The sequence below is a fragment of the Chenopodium album genome, chromosome 2 (genome assembly GCF_948465745.1).
Source record: "Chenopodium album chromosome 2, dcCheAlbu1.1, whole genome shotgun sequence".
NCBI lineage: Eukaryota > Viridiplantae > Streptophyta > Magnoliopsida > Caryophyllales > Amaranthaceae > Chenopodium > Chenopodium album.
This window is the reverse complement of record NC_137835.1, coordinates 79,080,379-79,099,353: the sequence shown is the minus strand read 5'-3', so window position 1 is coordinate 79,099,353 and position 18,975 is coordinate 79,080,379. Positions and strand designations below refer to the sequence as shown.

At 33.9% G+C, this 18,975-nt stretch overlaps 2 protein-coding genes across 4 annotated transcripts; both read right to left on the bottom strand.

The window, feature by feature from the left end:
- Window positions 1-5,353: 5,353 nt before the first annotated feature.
- On the bottom strand, window positions 5,354-8,463 carry LOC145588964 (uncharacterized). Its single transcript, XM_081645548.1, has 6 exons — window positions 8,004-8,463; window positions 7,712-7,817; window positions 6,693-7,053; window positions 6,147-6,612; window positions 5,967-6,022; window positions 5,354-5,845 (listed from the first exon to the last, which is right to left on the bottom strand). Exons 1-6 carry the CDS (start codon window positions 8,044-8,046, stop codon window positions 5,801-5,803), a joined length of 1,077 nt encoding a protein of 358 aa, XP_081501674.1. The 5' UTR covers window positions 8,047-8,463; the 3' UTR covers window positions 5,354-5,800.
- Window positions 8,464-9,467: 1,004 nt separating this feature from the next.
- LOC145601960 (protein IQ-DOMAIN 30-like) lies at window positions 9,468-18,596 on the bottom strand. 3 transcript variants are annotated; one of them, XM_081658052.1, is made up of 7 exons: window positions 18,474-18,596; window positions 14,970-15,084; window positions 13,218-13,523; window positions 12,709-12,909; window positions 11,629-11,703; window positions 10,249-11,365; window positions 9,468-9,809 (listed from the first exon to the last, which is right to left on the bottom strand). In XM_081658052.1, the coding sequence occupies exons 2-7, from the start codon at window positions 15,051-15,053 to the stop codon at window positions 9,778-9,780; spliced, it is 1,815 nt and encodes a 604-aa protein (XP_081514178.1). In that variant the 5' UTR covers window positions 15,054-15,084; window positions 18,474-18,596; the 3' UTR covers window positions 9,468-9,777. The 3 variants fall into 3 exon arrangements, with proteins under 3 accessions (XP_081514178.1, XP_081514187.1, XP_081514196.1); XM_081658061.1 differs by having other exon boundaries at window positions 14,970-15,118; window positions 18,474-18,576; XM_081658070.1 differs by lacking the exon at window positions 18,474-18,596 and adding an exon at window positions 18,319-18,337.
- Between the last annotated feature and the right edge of the window lie 379 nt (window positions 18,597-18,975).

The window sequence follows — 18,975 nt, the reverse complement described above, 5'->3', positions numbered from 1 at the left end:
GATTGTTTCAGGGTGCTAATTTGGATACAAGAAACTTTGTGAAGGAAAAGAACATGGACAAAACTAGTTCATTCCTTGATAAACCTGGCCAGTATAGGTGTGTAGCCTTATAGGTCACGAGATAGCATATTCCCAGTAGTAACCACCCTATACACTTTGTTTGGATAGCAAAGAAGGAAGGAAAAGAAGGGGAGGGACAATGGAGGAAAGGAAGGGAAAAGAAAGGGAGGGGGAGGTGAGCTCCATTTTCCCTCCAAATCTCTCCAATTTTGAAGAGATTATGGTTATTATAGAGAAAGGGAAAATGGATTCCTCCCTCTCCTTCCCCTTCCTTCCCCCAATCTTTTACCCAAACAAGAGATTTTGTCCCCCTCTATTTCTCTTCTCTTCTTTTCCTTCCATTTCTTCCTATCCAAACAAAGTGATAGAGTTTTTTTTGTTAGAGCCTAGACGAGCTGCTCCCTGCTGGCTGATTCCTATTCCGTAAATCCTCGTTTGATAGAGTTAAAAACCAATGTAGTATGACCTCAAACCTTATTACCTAATATCATATACGAGCTATAGAACAATTTGATGGATGAACTACGTATCGAAATTAATGTGAATTATCGAAATTAATGTGAATTCCAATTTTACCAAATCCATTGAATAAATAACAGATGAATAAACAAATTTGGACATGCATTGTTGTTTTGAGACATCAAAATACCCTAAGAAGTTAGGGCAATGTGACAATTGACGATTATTCGTAAAGATGGTTCATTATTATAGGGAAACAAAATATCTAGTATAACAAAAGAAATCAAATACTACGTAGTAAAACAAGTATTTTCTTGTTGGCAGGAAGAGCCATTAAAACAAATCAAAGTTCAACTTCGCCCAAGAACTCCGACAATCCTTCTATGAACTCTGTGAACCATCCACTACTCTCCTCGTCTTCCTCCTCCTCCTCCTCATCCTCTTCCTCCTCCTCCTCTTCCTCTTCCTCCTCGCCTTCCTGCCCCGCCTTCCCATTCTTATTCTTCCCTTTTCGCATTAGTTTATGTGTTTTTCTTGCCGCCAACAAACCAGTAGCTATAGCTGCATACTGCTTTTTCTTATCTTTATCAGCAGCAGTTGCATCCGAATTCCCATCTCCAGCTTGATTTTCCTTATCATCATCCTTCTTTTGCATGAACTCCTTAGCCTTTCGCAAGTATGCTTTGTAACTGCTTCCACCATCATCGTCGCCAGCACCCTTAATGGGCGGCGCACTTGAGGGTTCTGAAGTTGCTAAAGTTGCTGAGGATTCGGAACCTTGACGTCTGTGAAGGTACTTCTCAGCTTTCTTTAAGATATTTCCATATCTTTCCCTGCGGCTTCCTTCCATTGAGAGAAAGACAAGTTACAATAAATTATAGAATTTTTAATGTGAGATAATTTAATTTGAGGTATCTCATTTACAATGTATTTATATGTCAACTTTTAAATATTCATGGTAAGAGAAAAATTTGGAATCCTACATAAATCAAGGTATGAGAGAATTTGGCGGATATGAGCTTATTAACAGAAGAAAACTTTACAAATATCTACTTTATTTCTCAAGCTTTTCAGTTTTTACTATTATTGTTAATGAATTATGATCGAATGTTTTTTTTTTTTTTTTTCACGATGTATCAGATATTAAGAACCACTCACAAATTTTTTTATTTTTAGTTATGAAAATATTGCAATGCAAATGGCGAAGTAGCCAATTTCGATTATTCATTTATTTATTTATTTTAACTAAAAAATGAATCAACATTTGGATTTATAAAAAAACTTTAATAAGAATTAAATTATATAATTTCCCTTTCTAAATATTAATTAGAAGCGCATATTTGATTAACTAATTAGTTTGTCTAGCAAGAACATTCATCGACTATACAAGTATTATGCATAGTTAGTTAAAATGCATTAATATACTCACTTCATCATAAATAATTTACCAATGAAATTTAATACAAATATCATATAATTCATGTACTTGAACAAAAAATTATTACAATTAAAAATGAAATGCGAGTATTAGAAATTAAAATCATTACAATACAATTAAAAGTTGTAATATAAAGTTAGACTACAACAGAAATTAATACAATCATGAATTAAATCATCATGCATATCATCTTCATTCTTCATTTAATCCTTCAACAAATTCTTTAACCCCCTCCATTAATTCTGTAAACCAATGACCCTCTTCTTCTTCCTCTACCTCCTCTTCTTCTTCTTCCTCGATTTCGCCTTCCTCTTCAACTTGTTCTTCCTCATTTTGTCTTCCATGTTTTTCTTTATGTTTTTTAATTTTCTTCAACATGGCATGAGCCAACTTTAGATGCTCTTTATGATCATGTTGACCTTCATTTTCGCTACTCGAATTTTCATAATGATCACCACCATCTTTTTCATCTTTCTTATTCTTTTTATCCTTCTTATCTTTTTTATCTTCCTTGTCTTTTTTGTTTAAATAACCTTGAGCTTTTTTAAAAAACTCTAAATGACGAGTTCCATTATTACCATTATCACCATTTATTACAACCGGCGCATCTGAGGCCGGGGATGAGTGGGAGGCTTGATACTTATGTAGATAACCCTCCGCCTTGGCAAGAAACCTCTCATACCTTCCATCGGAGCGGGTGGAGGTTGACTTTACATTTGCATTATTCAACTCCATTATAAATAATATAGAACTGTTGTGGTCGTGGTTGTGGTCGTGGTCGTGGTTGTGAACAATGATTGTGATTGTAGTTTTGAGAGGAAATGAATAGAAGTATAAACAAGATTTATAGGTTGAAAGTTGAGTGAGGGGATAATTGAGAGTATTGAGATTATATATAATGTTAAGTTGGGTGGTAGAGTAGGGCATTTTCTGCTACTTGTGGAATAATCAATTATTTACGCGGCATTGTATGTCGAATTATAAACGTAGATCGAAAACCATAACTTACTTTCAATTAATTGTTGACTAGACCAAGTCAATCAATCCTAACGAAATTAGCATCAATATCTCATGTTTATTTTATTTTTTATTGCATAAATCTCCAAAGATTCCATTGTAAAAAAATAAAAATAATTTTTTTTTAAAAAAAATAACTTAATCCATATATAGTTTCTAACTAATATATTACTCCATTTTTTTAATTAATTTTTTATTATTTAAACTCTACTTTTTTTTTTAGAACCGTTATTTTTTCTAGAAACTTTATTACGGAGTACTTATTATTTTTATTATTATTGTTAATAATATGATGGAATATTATAATTACTATTTATTTTTTAAAATATCAACATGGCTTGAAAATTTTCTAGTTCTCATCAAAAAGAAATGTTGCATCTTTTATTTATTTTTTAAAAAAAATTTAAAAAATGGTCATTTTAGAAGGCGTTGCATTTAAGATGTTAGAATTTGGAACACATAGGTACAAGTGTACAACAACAACACTATAAGAGTGGGGTAGAAGATTCAACATACATAACGACTTTTGTGAGAAATCTTAGCGTTAAGACGTTTTATTACCACATCTCAACAAGACATTAAAGTTGATAGTAACTTTATGCATTGTATATTTGTGTTCATTTAATTTTTATATATTTGATTTAGGAACTTATTTAAATTTGTTAAATCTTAGGACCTGTTATCTTACGTTGAAATTTAATTCAGTTCAGTTCAGCTCAGCTCAGCTCAGCTCAGCTCAGCTCAGTTCAGTTCAGCTCAGCTCAGCTCAGTTCAGTTCAGTTCAGCTGAGTTCAGTCAATGAGAACAGACCCTTATTTTAATTGTAAATTGATCTTAAAACTCTTATTAGAGCTTAATTTTATTTTATTTTTTTGAATTTGTGTTATATGAAATTGTTTAGAAAATTATAGGAAAATTAATTTACTCATGCAAATTAATTTAAATTGAATTTTTACATTTAATAATAGACCAATGATAGGGACTGCATATAATAAAGAGCTAAAAGTGAAAATATATCATTAATTATACCAATTATTTGTTATTTTGTCATATATTTTTTCTTAACTAATAATGTACCGAGTACCAATTTAGGAAATACATACGAAGTACATGTAGCTTTAAGGACAATATATCATTACCTTTATAAATATTTTACTTCAACATGAGAATTACATCATATCTTGATATATAGAGCAATTTAGTGTTTAAACATCATATTAAATCATGTATGGAGTACAAAACATATTCTAAATTTTAATTGTATGTGGATTTTAAAGAGAGATTTACACGATCTACTATATATACTTCCTCTGTTCACTTTTAATTGCAACACTTTAATTTTCACGTTTGCTGATGCATAATTTACTTCTTTGTATCTTTAAAAAATACGTACAAAAATATAAAAATTAAATATTATAAAAACATAAATTGAGACGAATCTAACATGACCTCACATGACTATATTTTACCAAACATGTAAATCAATAATTAGGGTCGAGTGTAGCTATGTAAGAATGTAAATATTGTAAATTTAAAAATATTGCAACTAAAAGTGAACGGATGAGGTACTAGTTTATAACCGCTTTGTAATGCATTATTATAATAAACCTAATTCAATTACTTGAATCGGAGGGAATCTAGTCCAGTTGTTTAAAGTCGTAAACCGATGACTTTTCTAAGCCATCAACTACGTCATTCTTTAAAGTCAGGCGCAAATATGGGCAATTGGTGATGATAACATAATAGGGTTAGTTGAATGGGTTCCATCATATTTTTTTATTTGTTTTACCATTTCTTCGATGTTCCGGATAGTATTAACTAATCATAATTAGGCAAATAAACAGGCATATATAAACATGCTGAATACTTGGTATTATTTTGTGCATATAAGTTTTGTGTAGTTGGGTACCAATATCAAAATATCAGTGGTTGGAAAAAACTCAAAAAGAACTAGTTTGCAAATATTAAAATATTAAGCTAGTAGTTATACCATTGTTGGCTTTGTTGCACATTTTGTTGATTAGCTTTGCCAAGCAAATTAGTTTTGTATCCATCCCTCCATTTTAGATTAGACGCCAATCACGCTATGCTTTGACTGGGCAATGGTTTGACATTATAAGATGTATTTTATTGGGTGGTTTTTGACAGTGCTAGACTTTTTAGTTTTAAAAATAAAAAATTAAATTAATTTTTTTTTTAATTTTCACTTTAAGAAATAGGTGAGAACTAATCATAAAAAATAATAAAGGTTTGAGATCATAGAAGTGCTATGATAATTTGAGATGATTTCAGATGCAAGTAATTCAAGAGAAAGGATACTACGGAATTTTCACTTTAACGCTTTATGCATTGAGCTTGAGCACTTAATCGGATCTGTCATGAAGTCATGAACTAAAAAAATCTATTGTATGAAGTATAAAAGAATAATAAAACAAACCACCCTAGATGAGCAACACAACAAAATCGAAGCTAATTACTACTCCTTCCGTCCCATGACGATTGCCCCATTCCCCTTAAAAGGCAACATTCAATGTAGAGCCTTTAGAGCAGGGAAAACCAATGATAAGATAAAATACATACTAGTATTAACATATCACTATATGATAAGAGACAAACACAAATTTGCAAAGATTCACGCCCACCTGTAGAAAAAATACAAATAAATGGGAGAAGAAAAAGAGTATCTTGCACCACAACTGCTTGTTTAAACCTTTCTACAAACAGGAAAGCCCTCCACTAAAAACTATGAAGACAAACCAATACTAACAGCATCAAATACTGCATCTTATATGACCATATATTCAGCATTCTTGGTGCTGATTACGCCTAATTTACTTCCATCGCGCTTACCTCTCCCATATGTGGAGCATCCTGCATAATTTGTGAAAAATGTTAAGAGATCGAATTTGTAATTTTCTATGTACAGAAAGAGAGTAAACAAAATGCTAGCTTTAAGTGATGAGAAAAAGGTTTAGGCAGAAAGTATTGATACCATGTTTTCTTTGTTTTCCTCTAGTGTTTCTTCCATGTCCAATGCTTTGGCCACAACTGGAACACAGACGAACAACAATATTAAGCTCATAAATCAATTGGACTGCAGTTATGTGGAGTATAGTACAAGATTATACGTCGAAAATAGCATTTGGTCATTTGCTAGAATGATGTAATGTACCTTCTTCAGAGACTGGTTTTTCATCCTGCTTCATGATTTTCTCTCCATTTGACTCTTGCTTGCCTGGCTTTTGAACTTTCTTCTTAATATTATTTCCCCCGCTTTCAGTGCCTAATTTTGGCTTAGCAGGGTCACGATTTGATGCTCGAGTCTTAATTACTGTAACAATGCTTGGCACATTTTCCTTCTTGGAAGAAGCCTTAGCTGAGGAAGCTTGAGTATCAGTGTTTAGAGATTTTGGTTTGAACTTTTTGGTTGCCGCGGTTGAAGAGTTGCTCTGAGCATCCTCACCAGAGACAGTAGTTGCATCTTCTGGCACATGAGAGCAGGTCACAGACTCTTGCAATTGTTCAAAGGTTTCTGAGATTTCATAGCCCTCGAATAAGCTTCTGACAGTCTCTCCATGTTCGGCAAGGCTGTGCCTCTGCACATAAGATTTTAGCTCCTCACGCAGACGCTGCATAGGCTGAACAAGAACATATAAATCAGAAAAAGTAATCAAGTCACCAATCACAATATCAACTGCAATCCTCCAAGATGTAATACCTCACATCCTGCCTCGAGGGCAAGCTTGAAGAACCCAAGTGAAATCGAGTGTTTAGCAGCAGACTCTGAGAGCTTAATTTGTGACAGCCAATATGATGCAGATGACAGGATATTAAACTTCCTACGGGTTGATGATCTAGAAACATCAGACAGCGGCGTCACACATCTTTCCGGTCCATTACCAAATCTCTTGGACCTAGCTTCCGAGATTGGAGTAATGTTGCTAGCAGCTCTTTGCCTAGGACTCACAGATGACTTTGCAGGAATTGACAGCCTTCTCGGCGGCTTGGCAGCTTTCTCCGTGTTCTTGCCAGAAAGCTCAAGAACACTCACACTTTTGCTTGTACTAGGAGTCCTCCCTCTAAAGAACACATATCATACCAATCAGGAAAAATATATCAAAACACCCCAAGCAAAATTTTTTTTTTCTCAATTATGGCGAAATTCAACAAAATTCATCAGCATTTTTGACAAGTATCATGATTTTATATACTTTACAACATAGAATTTCAAAAGAGAATCATAGTTAGTACTGCTAGTATTTGGACTGACCCAAATTCCAAAATAATAACAAAACTTCTATTATGCACTCGGGTATACCTAAGCAACACAATTTAACGTACCCTTTATTGAACAATCCTATTTAGGCCCAAATGACTCGGTCTTTGTAACAACACGAAAGATTTGTACATGGTATAACAAAATGCGTATATTCTTATTAATTCTAAATTTGGCATGACAAATTCAGAAAGTACAACTGTATATGACACGAATTCTGATACAATAAAAATTACCAATTCATAGAAGATAATAACCAGCAACTACACAACTAATCACACCATAACAATCATTGACCAGTTCTCATGAAATAATTCCGTATCAATTACACTTTAAACATATATATTCAAAAACCTATTTAATTTGATGTAAAGTGAGTAAATAAATCAAATTTGAACTTGAATTTCAATCAATTTCATGTAAAATTACCCAATTACATAATTAAATAGTGTAAAGATTACCTCTTGGAAGCAGCAGAGGAAGAATTATTAGCAATTTCAGGGGATTTGTTAGTTTGATCCTTCAATTTTGAAGCCGAACGAAGCGGATACCTAAGCTTTGATTTTGCTGTTTTCCCGAAATCCCATAAAATGAAACAAAACAAAACCAGATTAATTCATTGGAAACAACATTCGCAACTCGTTTAGTAGACGGTAATAAATAGTGGTAATAAAAATGAACTTAAAAGCCCGTATAATAAAAAAAATTACGAATTCTTGAAATCGAAACTCGATAAAATGAATAATAACTTACCAGCAGAAGCAGAAGATTGTTGAATTTTGAGTGGTTCTTCCATAATTGCAGAGGTTTTTTTAGAGAGAGAAAGATTTTAGAGAGAATTTAGAGAGAGAAGTTATGATAGAGTGGGAGAGAAAGAGAAACTTCGTCAGTTTATTTATCTCAGTTGAGCGGGAAAATTTCTCACTTTTTTTTTTGTTTTTTTTTTCAATTTTTGAATCTTAAACGTTATACAGTTTAATTAATTAATTAATTAAACGAAAAAAATGGGTTTTTTGAGGTTTTTGCTGACGTGTTATGTGATGATTGGATTGAAAGCTGAAAATTGAAGGAAGTTAATGATGTTAAACGGTTGGATTTTTGGCGGGACCCAAATTCTTTTGTTATTCTTTTTTGACGCTCCTCTTCTTCTTTTGGTATTTTTTTTGGATTCGAAATTCAAATTTAGAAAATCCTTAATTTATGGGGGTAATAATAATAAGCATGGTACTTGTTTCTGCAATTTGTTGACTGCAACAAAGAAGGATCAAAAATTGGTTTGGTCCAGATTACAGAATTATGGATTGGATTTCAGTTCTAGATTTAAAATGAGCAATACTCTGTATTATTTGTCAAAAACTATCTAACACCGTCCTATTATTTTTCCTTGAGACCACACCATAAGAAATTGGCTAAAGCGAATAGTTTGTGGCTTGCACAAACCACCACCACTGACCACCATCAGGCTACCACGCCTAGAGTTAAAACATGCAAATATGGCATTGTATGTTAGTTTTTATTTAGCAAATATTATTACTACTTCCGTTAATGGTTATGTCATTGTACCATGCAATATTTTATGTCATGGACATAGACACACAACTGTGTTAGATGAATTTTGATTTAGCAAATATTATTACTAGTATATAGTAAACGTGACAATGTTTTAAATATAAATAATTGAGTACCAAATTCCATATGATTTTTAATAAATGAAGTAAACACTTACAAATGGTGGTACATTTGCTTGGAATGGGGGAAGTGAGCAAAGAGTGTGAACTGTGAGCACATGAAAAAGCTTGGGTTGTAATGCAACGAGTGAAAGATTTGGAAAGGGATAATGTAAGAGCGTAATCGACTAGAACACTAGAAGAAATGTTGGTAATGCTAATATTGTTCTACCGGTTTTTACGCAAGCAAGAAATCACCTATTACTCAATCCTTTTTTTTAATAGTTACATCACTTTGACTTATTCGCTATTTGCGAGAGTGAGGGATAGCTCAAGTGGTTAGAGCCCCCCTCCCGGTTTCAAGAGATCTTGGGATCGATTCTCATCACCCGCCTTTGTGGCTCTCTAAACACCAAAAAAAAGATGGTAATGACCAATATGTAGGCAAATATGCACTACATCCTTTGTTTAATACAACTCGTAGAATTCATTTCAAGCATAATTAACCACAAACAATCAGAATGAACAAACTAGAACAAAAATATGGAGGAAGAACGAACTCGAAAGAGTATAGACTATACACAACCTTAATACTGCAAATTCCACAATGAGACAAGACAACATAGTTCATAAAGCTAAATTTACTTGGGCAGAATGAAAACAGTGAAGCCTGCAATTTACATTCACTCAAAAGGCACCCAACTTACACAAGAAAGCTGCTATGGTATCCACACCAAATATATTAGTAAGTCCCAGTAAGTTCTTAACCTAAATAACAACATAACTAAGGGCCACATCACAAACTGCAAAGAAACTTTAACCTTGACCATGATTGAACCTGAGTCATGTCCGCAATGCCATCACCTTCGCCATTGTGCTTGGCCAGACTTCGCTGAAAACACAAAACAAATGCTAGTTACAAAACAGGCACCAATGCACATGATTTATGCTTCTAGGATTTTAAATGCAGATTATTGAAAATTGGCTAAATCACCAGTCAAACATGGATACGTTGACCTTGAGTCATGGCACCAAACAAATACACATATACTTTGAAAATCTAAAAGAGAGATTCTCAAGGCGGTAATGGTGCAAAACGAAGAACTCTTAAAAATTTTGCTCTAAAATTGTGGTATTGCCAGTGAACAAACTTTAATTATACCCACAGACCAACCTGATATCATTTGAGTGTGGATTTTAGTGTACTAAGAACCAACAACATGTTTCAGGTTAGTCAAAAAAAAAAATGTTTCAGGAGAATCTCACTTCATTGAAAAAACATAATCTAAGACCCCACACAAAGAAAATTTGTAAAAATTCGAAAGGCTTACCACTTCCATCTCTAGAAGATAACAAAGATTTCTCAGTTTTGTTTCCACTCTTTCCACCACTACCTTGAAGCGGTTTCTGTGTCCTTGGTGACACTGAGCTGACTTTCCCATTTGGTGCAGATGGGAGTGAATGACGTCTGGTCGCATTGTTTTTCTCAGCTTCATCTTGTACAATTTTAGGGGATCCCTGTGCTCTTAACTTTGCCTTGGCAGATTGGGTAGCTTGCATATAGCTAGGAAGCTTCGGAGTATTCTGCAAGCCATCCTCATGCTCCTGTTTTGCGGGAAAAGAAGCCCTCCTATTGGATTTCTGATTTTCGTTTGATGCAGAATCCTCCTTAGTTTTCAAGACACCATTTGGCACAGGAGTATTTTCATCCTTGTCATTCTCAAAAGACTCTGATTTGACCAGGGTTCCATCATCGTTTGAGAATTCAGCAGACTGACTTGTCTCTAACGGCTCCTCAGTTGTCTCCTCTTCGTCTGGCTTAGAATAAACAATAGGCTCTTCCTTAACAGTCATGCTGGTCTCTTCTTTGGTATTCTGAACAACATTGACCTCATTTGGAACCGAAACGTCCTGTACAATGGATGCAGTTACTTTCCCTTGGCTCTGAACTGGCTTCTCAATTACCTCTGTCCGAGCCTGTACAATGGATGCAGTTACTTTCCCTTGGATCTGAACTGGCTTCTCAATTATCTCAGTCTGAGGCTGACCAGGGGTTTCAGACACAGGGTTGTGAACTTTTCTAAGGCTACGTTTAACCTTCTCAAGCTCGAACTGCGGATTATCTTGTACAGAATCTGCTGGCTGGCTTACAACTTTCTTCAGATTTCGCCGTGGTTTCTCTATTTCAGAGGTGGTCTGAGCTGACACATTATCATAAAGAGAAGGAACCTTGCGAACACTGCGCTTAGGCCTACCTGTATCCCCATCAATGGCCAGTGAGTTCCCTTGCTTTTTCTGGACCTTTGAGTTAGTGACTTTCTTAGGGGGAGAGACTGGTTTCCAAGGGCAGGATATTGACCATCTTTCCAACCAATTCTGGACTGAATTTGAATCTGTCACATCATATTGGACTCGCAGAGGCATCACTGCAGGTGATGGAGCTAGAAGCTGTATTGAACAATAGTAAAAAATAAGAAAAACTAATTCCATGAAATTTTTGTAGATTTCACCTTCCACACTAATAATATCTCAAATTTGTGATTTCCTCCCCTACCTCCATTTTACCTTACTTACATTGATAGATGTATTTGACTGAGAAGAATAATGTCAAGAGAAAGGGTTGGACAAAAACCAGTTTTATATCTTTTAGACAAAGTTTATGCGAATATTGGTATGTCATTACAGTTTTATATCTTTTAGACAAAGCTTACTTTTTTTGTAAATGCATTCACTGACAAGCTTGTGGTGCCAGCAGACATGTCTCCATGAACCCCAACTTTGCCATCCTGAAAATTAGCAGTATGTAGTAGTAAGAAAGTGGCAAACTGGCAACAAAACAAGCAACCTTCACTATTAGCAAAAAAAGTTATTAAAAAAACAAACAAATCAAACAGCTCCCTGCCTTTCATGTGAGCTGAATTTTAAAGAATATAACTGATCCAAACAGAAAGTTCATCATTTAATGTGTTCAACCAGCCAGATTTACTAGGCTGCCTATAAATCACACATCCATATAAACATATAATACTTGGCTCAAATTGTTTGTCTAAATAGAAAGTTCGCAATAACTAGGATAAGAGCAACCGATAGAATTTGGGACAAACTTTGGAGTCCTTTTTTAAATTCTGAGCAGATCAAAATTAGAATGGGGCCAACACTTCAAGATGGTGGTACTAAGATGGTTCCAGATGCTAGTGCCCCTGAATGCAATCTTAGAGTGAAATATTTGGTATCAGCTATAAAATGCTACTGGACTTGCCCCTGACGAATCTACTACATGGGACTTGCCCCTGACGAATCTTCTACATGTCTACAACAATACATGACTATAAAATAAATCACAACCAAATGATGATTAAAATTAGTGCCAGTACCCTGAAGGATGCAACAAAATCAATCTGCATATAAAGTTATTTCATAAGAGGTGCAAATCAGTAGAGAAAAATGAGAAGGTGAGATTAGCAGCAAAAGCATGCTAAATCCCTTAAACCAATCATCAATTACCAACACGGTCCAAAAACCTTGCCACTTCCAATTTTTAGTACTTGTATTATTATTGGTGATAAACATATATTTTTAAAATTGAAATTTCACAAGATTTTGACGTCAAACAAAGCATGCAAAATCAAACAATTTTCAAAAAGAGGAATTTAGTCCTGCAAATCAAGCAACTCTGTGAATTCATACAAAGATTCCCTCTTTAACAGCTCCAGATAAGTAACCAGAAAAAGAAACGCCTTTTTTTTTACTAGAGAAAAAGAAACACCTTAAATAACCATTAAGGGAATTACCAGAGGCTTCACTATACAGACTTTCTGGACTTCAAGGCCAGCATCAGAACACCTAATTTTTGATCCACGAACAAGCGCTTGCAGCTTGACAACTCCTATAATGCAATACAAGGTTGAAACAGCTTGTCTCCTCACCAAATGTCCACGAATAAGAGCCTGAAGCCTTATAATGCCTTTCAGGGCCTTGAATGCACGTCGAGCCTTCACAAATATGCTCAAATTAGAAAAAGTTATCAAGTACCAACAAATTCTGGTAAATTAAGCACAGTTGATATACCATAGAAACGGACCAAGACATATGCAAACATACACATGCCAACAGAAAATAGAAAGCTTAATCAATCAGCCAGAACATCTAGCAATTAATAACTATGAAGTAATTATTACAGTATTATTTTATGTATCACTATCTAATACAAGTAGCATAAAGTATGAATACATATAAAAAGTTTTTATAAGTACGAACATGATATTCTTAATTATCATGTCACTACAGATGCAGAACTTACCAGATAGCCCCTAAAAGCAGCCTGTGTCTTAGTTGCAGCCATTTCTAACTCTATTCTCTCCTCGTCAGTTAACATATCTGTTTCCTCTGTCGGTTTTGGATCAGTGCATTGATCTCCAGATACTGGTATATCCCCATCTGCCTGGCCAAGAGAAGACTCCTTGTACTCTGAGCTTAAATTTTGGTCATCCACATGAACTGCATCTATAGCAGCACTTGATACCTCTGGAGGATTAGCATCATTATCAGTTGATTCAGTTTCAGGAGCCCTAACACGAACATGCACCTCTTTCTCGTTGGTGGATTTCTTAGCACAGTAAAAAAAAATATATATTAATCAGAAGGTGAAAAAACAAATAAATAAATAAAAGTAAGAACAGGCTTATCCTAAACTAAGTTTTGAAAATCACTAGTGTGCTTCATTGATGCAATCCGCAATAATTTCTCATAAAACTAAATATATAATATTAATGTAGGAAAACTAAACAAGATTCTGAAACTCTATTGTGTAAAAGTTATACTTCCTCAATTCCTTTTTAATTGCAACTTTTGAAATTTTACGCTATTCACATTTACTACTTTGACCATCTTTTGTAATTTATATGTTAGGAAAAAAAATAGACATGTGGGGTCTTGTTAGATTCGTCTCAATTTATATTTTCAAATACTTGGTATATTAATTTTTTATAATTTTTACTTAAGTATAATTAAAAATATTAATTTTATAAAATGTACATTGGCAAACGTGAAAACCCCAACTTTGCAATTAAAAAAAAAAAAGAACCGATAAATTATATGTGATGGTGTGGTTTATCACCAACTAAGGACTTAATAACAAAATTCATTTGACTTCATCTCACCTAAATTTAAAAAAGAACCTTGAGGTCTAGACAATAAACAAGGTTCCAAGTACATGCAGCCCAAGCCAAAGTAATTATCCAATGAATCTATCTTACAAGTTTTTATTTTTTGTGTAGAATATTGAGGTCGAAAATTTTTACAGCGTCAATGAGCAGAACACATGAAGACTATCAAATTTGAAAAAAAATAATCCTCAGCGAAGAGACGGCGATCGCCACCTACACACAATAACACATATACTCTACTCCAGCAGTCAGATACACAAATGCGACAGATCCCACTTAATATATTCTATTATATCTATACATATTTTAAGAGACCAGAGTATCAGATCTGAATATCCTATTCTAATATTCTGTTTACAGTATAAAAGAAAAGAAAAAAAAATGACACAAAACTCCATAAAAGCATATTAGAGCACTATAGAGTGTATGAATTACGTGTGAAATAAGGAAAAAGAAAAGCTTCTACTCAAAGTTAAGATGTAATATATACAAAAGGAAAGGAATTACTTTTTAGCATAATTTCACCTAGACAAGAAAAGGCACATATTTACCGGACAATCACCTAGATCTCAAAATTCAAAAAGTGCTAATAGGTTCATAGATCACAAAAAAGATGAAGGGGTGCATCTTGATGATGTAGGCATTACTTTTAGCTTCTCTAGTTTTCCACGCACATGGTACCAGAGAGCCAAAATAATTAATATCTAAATTAATCACACAGTACAACAGAAAAGTATGAAAACAAAGGTGTTAAAAACGCAATGTACCTACCAGACAGTTTTGCAGAAGTTACATTGAAGCACTAATAGTATGTAACAGTAGTTACATCGTAAAAGTTAAACATCTAAGGGAGCAGAGTAATAACCAAGTAAGTCTTCAGCAAGTACCTCTTTACCCTTGGCAAAATTGGATTTGGATGGTTTCTTCCCAAAAATTACAGTCTTTATCCACTTTCCAGGTGATTTCCCCATTGTTGAGAGGCCAAAATTGACTTAACAAAACCTTCAGCACAAGATATCACTTCAGCGCATAATATCTAGAGGCAAAGAGCAAATAGAGCTAACCAAATGAAAAAAGTAAATGATATATGGCAGTTAATTGTGAAAGTTGTTCTACTTTACTAAAGAGCACTATAATAGTCAAAACTTATAAGTTGTTACTCAGACACTAACATGAATGTTAGGTACAAGTAACATATCCAAGTGTTCAACACAATAAGGCTCAAAATTCTGATCACATGAGCACTGTCCTAAAATTGGACACAAGTGCGACACACTGATTCACAAAACATCTACGTAGTACCTGATTTTAAAGACATTCCAATGTGATTGCCAAGTTACAAATACATATAAACAAATTTTAGATTTAGTAGCTCAATTATTGCAATAATTAAGATATCAACTTCTCGCAAATTTTCACATCCTTTTTCCTCATATCATTTTATCTTTCTTTGTATGGATATGTGATTCAGGATTATTGAGGTGTCCGGTGTCTGGATGAAACCTGGAGTGTAGGATAAGAAATCCAACCTCATGTCTGAAAGTACATTTTCCGACATGGATAAGACAATAAATTGTCAAAGCAGCAAAGCTAAGCTATACCATGTATTCAGCTAGTAAGTTGAAATTTCACTGTACAAGCTACCCCCTAAAATATCAACATGCATTTTCAAGAAATTTTAATGAACACCACAGGGGATAACAGAAGCAGCTTGATCAAATTGAATATAAAATCACGAACAGCTGTTTGTCCATTGATGTCAGCATGACACATAGTTTTACAGAAAAAGACCTTAATTGAATATATCTCTCATTGTACAAACCACTCTTGATCATTTCACTTTCATTACATAAGCCAAACATTGAACTGATTGAAGCTCAGAATCAGTAGATAAAAAATTAAAGTAATTTTCTAAAAAGTGGTGAAAGGGCTCAACATTTATCCCTTTTCTACTTTAATTTTCATGATCAAAGGCACTGATACAATAAGTCCCTAATTGTAATGTTGCAAACCTGCAATTCCACAAGTAACAAAGGCTTGCATTTGCTAAGGGTCACAAACCTAGTTCTGCATATCCTAAGAAATAATTAAGTAATTTTTTCTAGGTATGATCTGTCAATTGAACATGATAGAAAATCAGTGCTACTAAAACTTACTGAAGGTAGCTATATGCACAAGATGGATTATCCAACAAGAGAGTTTGCTTTGAAGTGTATAACAACCGACATTACAAGCACAATAAAATCAACCTTAAGGTTTGTTTGAAAGGCTTGGATAGCAATGCGTTCAGCATTACTACTTGCTTCTAAATGCAAAAATAAAAAGTGGATTGATTCATACTTTATGCTGAACATAAAATAATGCAATTACCTATCCTAACCAAAGTCCTTATCTTTCAAGTTAATTCTCATTTATCATCAAAGTCAACTATTCGAGCAAAATGAATACGTATCCAAGCAAAATAAAACTACCCTCAGACACAAATCCTCAATGCAATAAACATGATCTTTCAATTCCTAGCAGATAGGACCAACCATATCAATTTCTTCAATGCTCCACCATCAATATCTTCAATAACTCCATAAGATTTTAACCACTTCAACATCACAGAAAATTTGGTAATACGAAAGTCGACACTAACAACCAGAAAAAGGACAGCTTATGAACCCAATGTTGCACATGCACACATAGCAGCTAGCTTCTAAAGGCGTCTCCAAGTATTATATGGCAAAGAAAATCAACAATACCAAGGCATCTAAACCTAGCTCCAACCAGCAAACTCAACAATATGGCATCACCCATCCCTGAAGATAAGCCCTGATTGAATCAGGTTTTTGTAAAGATCCTTATTCACTAGTCATCTTTCTTAAGTTTGAAATAAATATGTGCCATCATACTATGTACATTGTCTTTATGTACGAAAAATAAAATAAATAAATCCAAAACATCCTCAGAAACAGCCCTTTAATAGTCTCTTTAATTGCCCTTTACTGGTTAGAAGTAAGCTAGTGTATATCTGACCTGTCAGCAAGATATATATTGGGTTGTTCTTGTCATACAAAAGAACCATTAGAGCGCCATTTTATACTGTGTAATAGATGTACATTTTTGCCTCCCTATACAATTAGCAACTATATACTCCTTTGATTTTCCTAGATAATCATTTTCAATGAAATGGATATTAGCATTTGCATCTCTTTTCTATTCAACCTCCTTTCTGTGCCAGGGAAGAAAGGCTTGGAATTAACAAACTGTAAATCCTTTTAAGCTTAGAATGACATGGGTTGTCTTCACCATAATCACTCAATACACAACTATAGGTCTCCTGCAATCAAGACCAATATCTACATTGCCGTAAAGCAAATAAAAAAATGGATTATGTCCCTAGTCGAAAAAGAAAATCTAGAAGCTCTTGGCTGTGCATACAAGTCTAGTGAATTACTCGACCAGCCGCTATATGGTGTACTCATCCTATGTTGATCTAGCTCTCAAGCAGCCCAAACGTGATGTGGAGACATTCAAAACCCAATAAAATAGGAAGTAATCATAATCCTTCTTCAGCCATAGCCAATCAATATCCATAATGGAAGGTTACCAAGACTTGTACATACCCAGTCCATCCTAAACCTCTTATACAAAATCCACAAATAACATACTCCATACTCCGTAATGCGTACAAACTTCATATCCCAACCAAGTACAATTGAACGACGATACGCTTCACCAACGCTAAATTAATCTAGGTGTATGCCCACAGAATATCAGATCACTAATTCACTATCAAGCATAGAGCCATTGGCCTTATAACAACTAGGTTAAACAGAATCTCCCTGAAATGCCGCAACATCCTTTAAAAAAATTATAATGGTGACCTATTCAACTATTAAGCACATTATAATTACCTCAAACAAACAAAACTCTCTATTTCCCAAAATAAAATTTTCAAAAAAATTCCATTTTTTTCAAACCCTTTTCCTCATTTCCCCCCAATATTCCCTAACAACCAACAAAACATAAAAACATCAAAATATAAAAATACAAACATTACCAACCAAAAACAATAACCCAGTAACAAAACCAAAGTAAAGATCTACTTACGAGTAAGCACCGACATTCAACAAATTACCTTAAAACAAGTAAATAAATGTAAATATGAACAAAACCTACAGTTTCCATAATTTAAAACACTTAATTAACTTTAATTAGCAATTACCCACATTCAGATCTATAACTTACCAAACAAATGCAGATACCAAAACCCACAAAATCTAGCAAAACACCCACAATAAACTAAACTGAAAAACAAAAAAAAATCCAATCTTTTCAAAAAATTTACATGCTTTAGCAGAAAATAAAATAGAGGAGAGAGAAAATAAACCATGAAAACAGACCTTGGGAGTTTAAGCGAAGGTGATGTAGCAGATCATTACTACTGCTACTCTGTACTGAAACACTGAAATATACCCTCCAAAAATTTTAATTTTTTTAATTTTTTTTTTGTTTTTGCAGACAAAAATGAATAAATATTAATGGCAATGAAAGAGGGTATAATATGGTATGGGCGGGTTCATAGTAATATGACGTAAGCTCGTTGGATACAGCCGTTCGATGGAGGTCATTTGATACTGTGATGAAAATGGACGGCTGTGATTTGGAGTTGGAGAAGTTTATTTATTGGAACTGACAAATTTGAAGTTTGCTTCAGAAATAAGGGAGTGTGGGGATTCTTTGGCTTTAAAACAAAAATGACAATTTTGCCCTCCAGGTTTTATTTCTCCATATTTATTTTCCCTATTTTAAATTTTAATACTTCGGATAAAACATTTATTTTATTGATTATCAATGCCATACATTCAACTTTTTTTTTTTTTTGAGGAAAGCCATACATTCAAC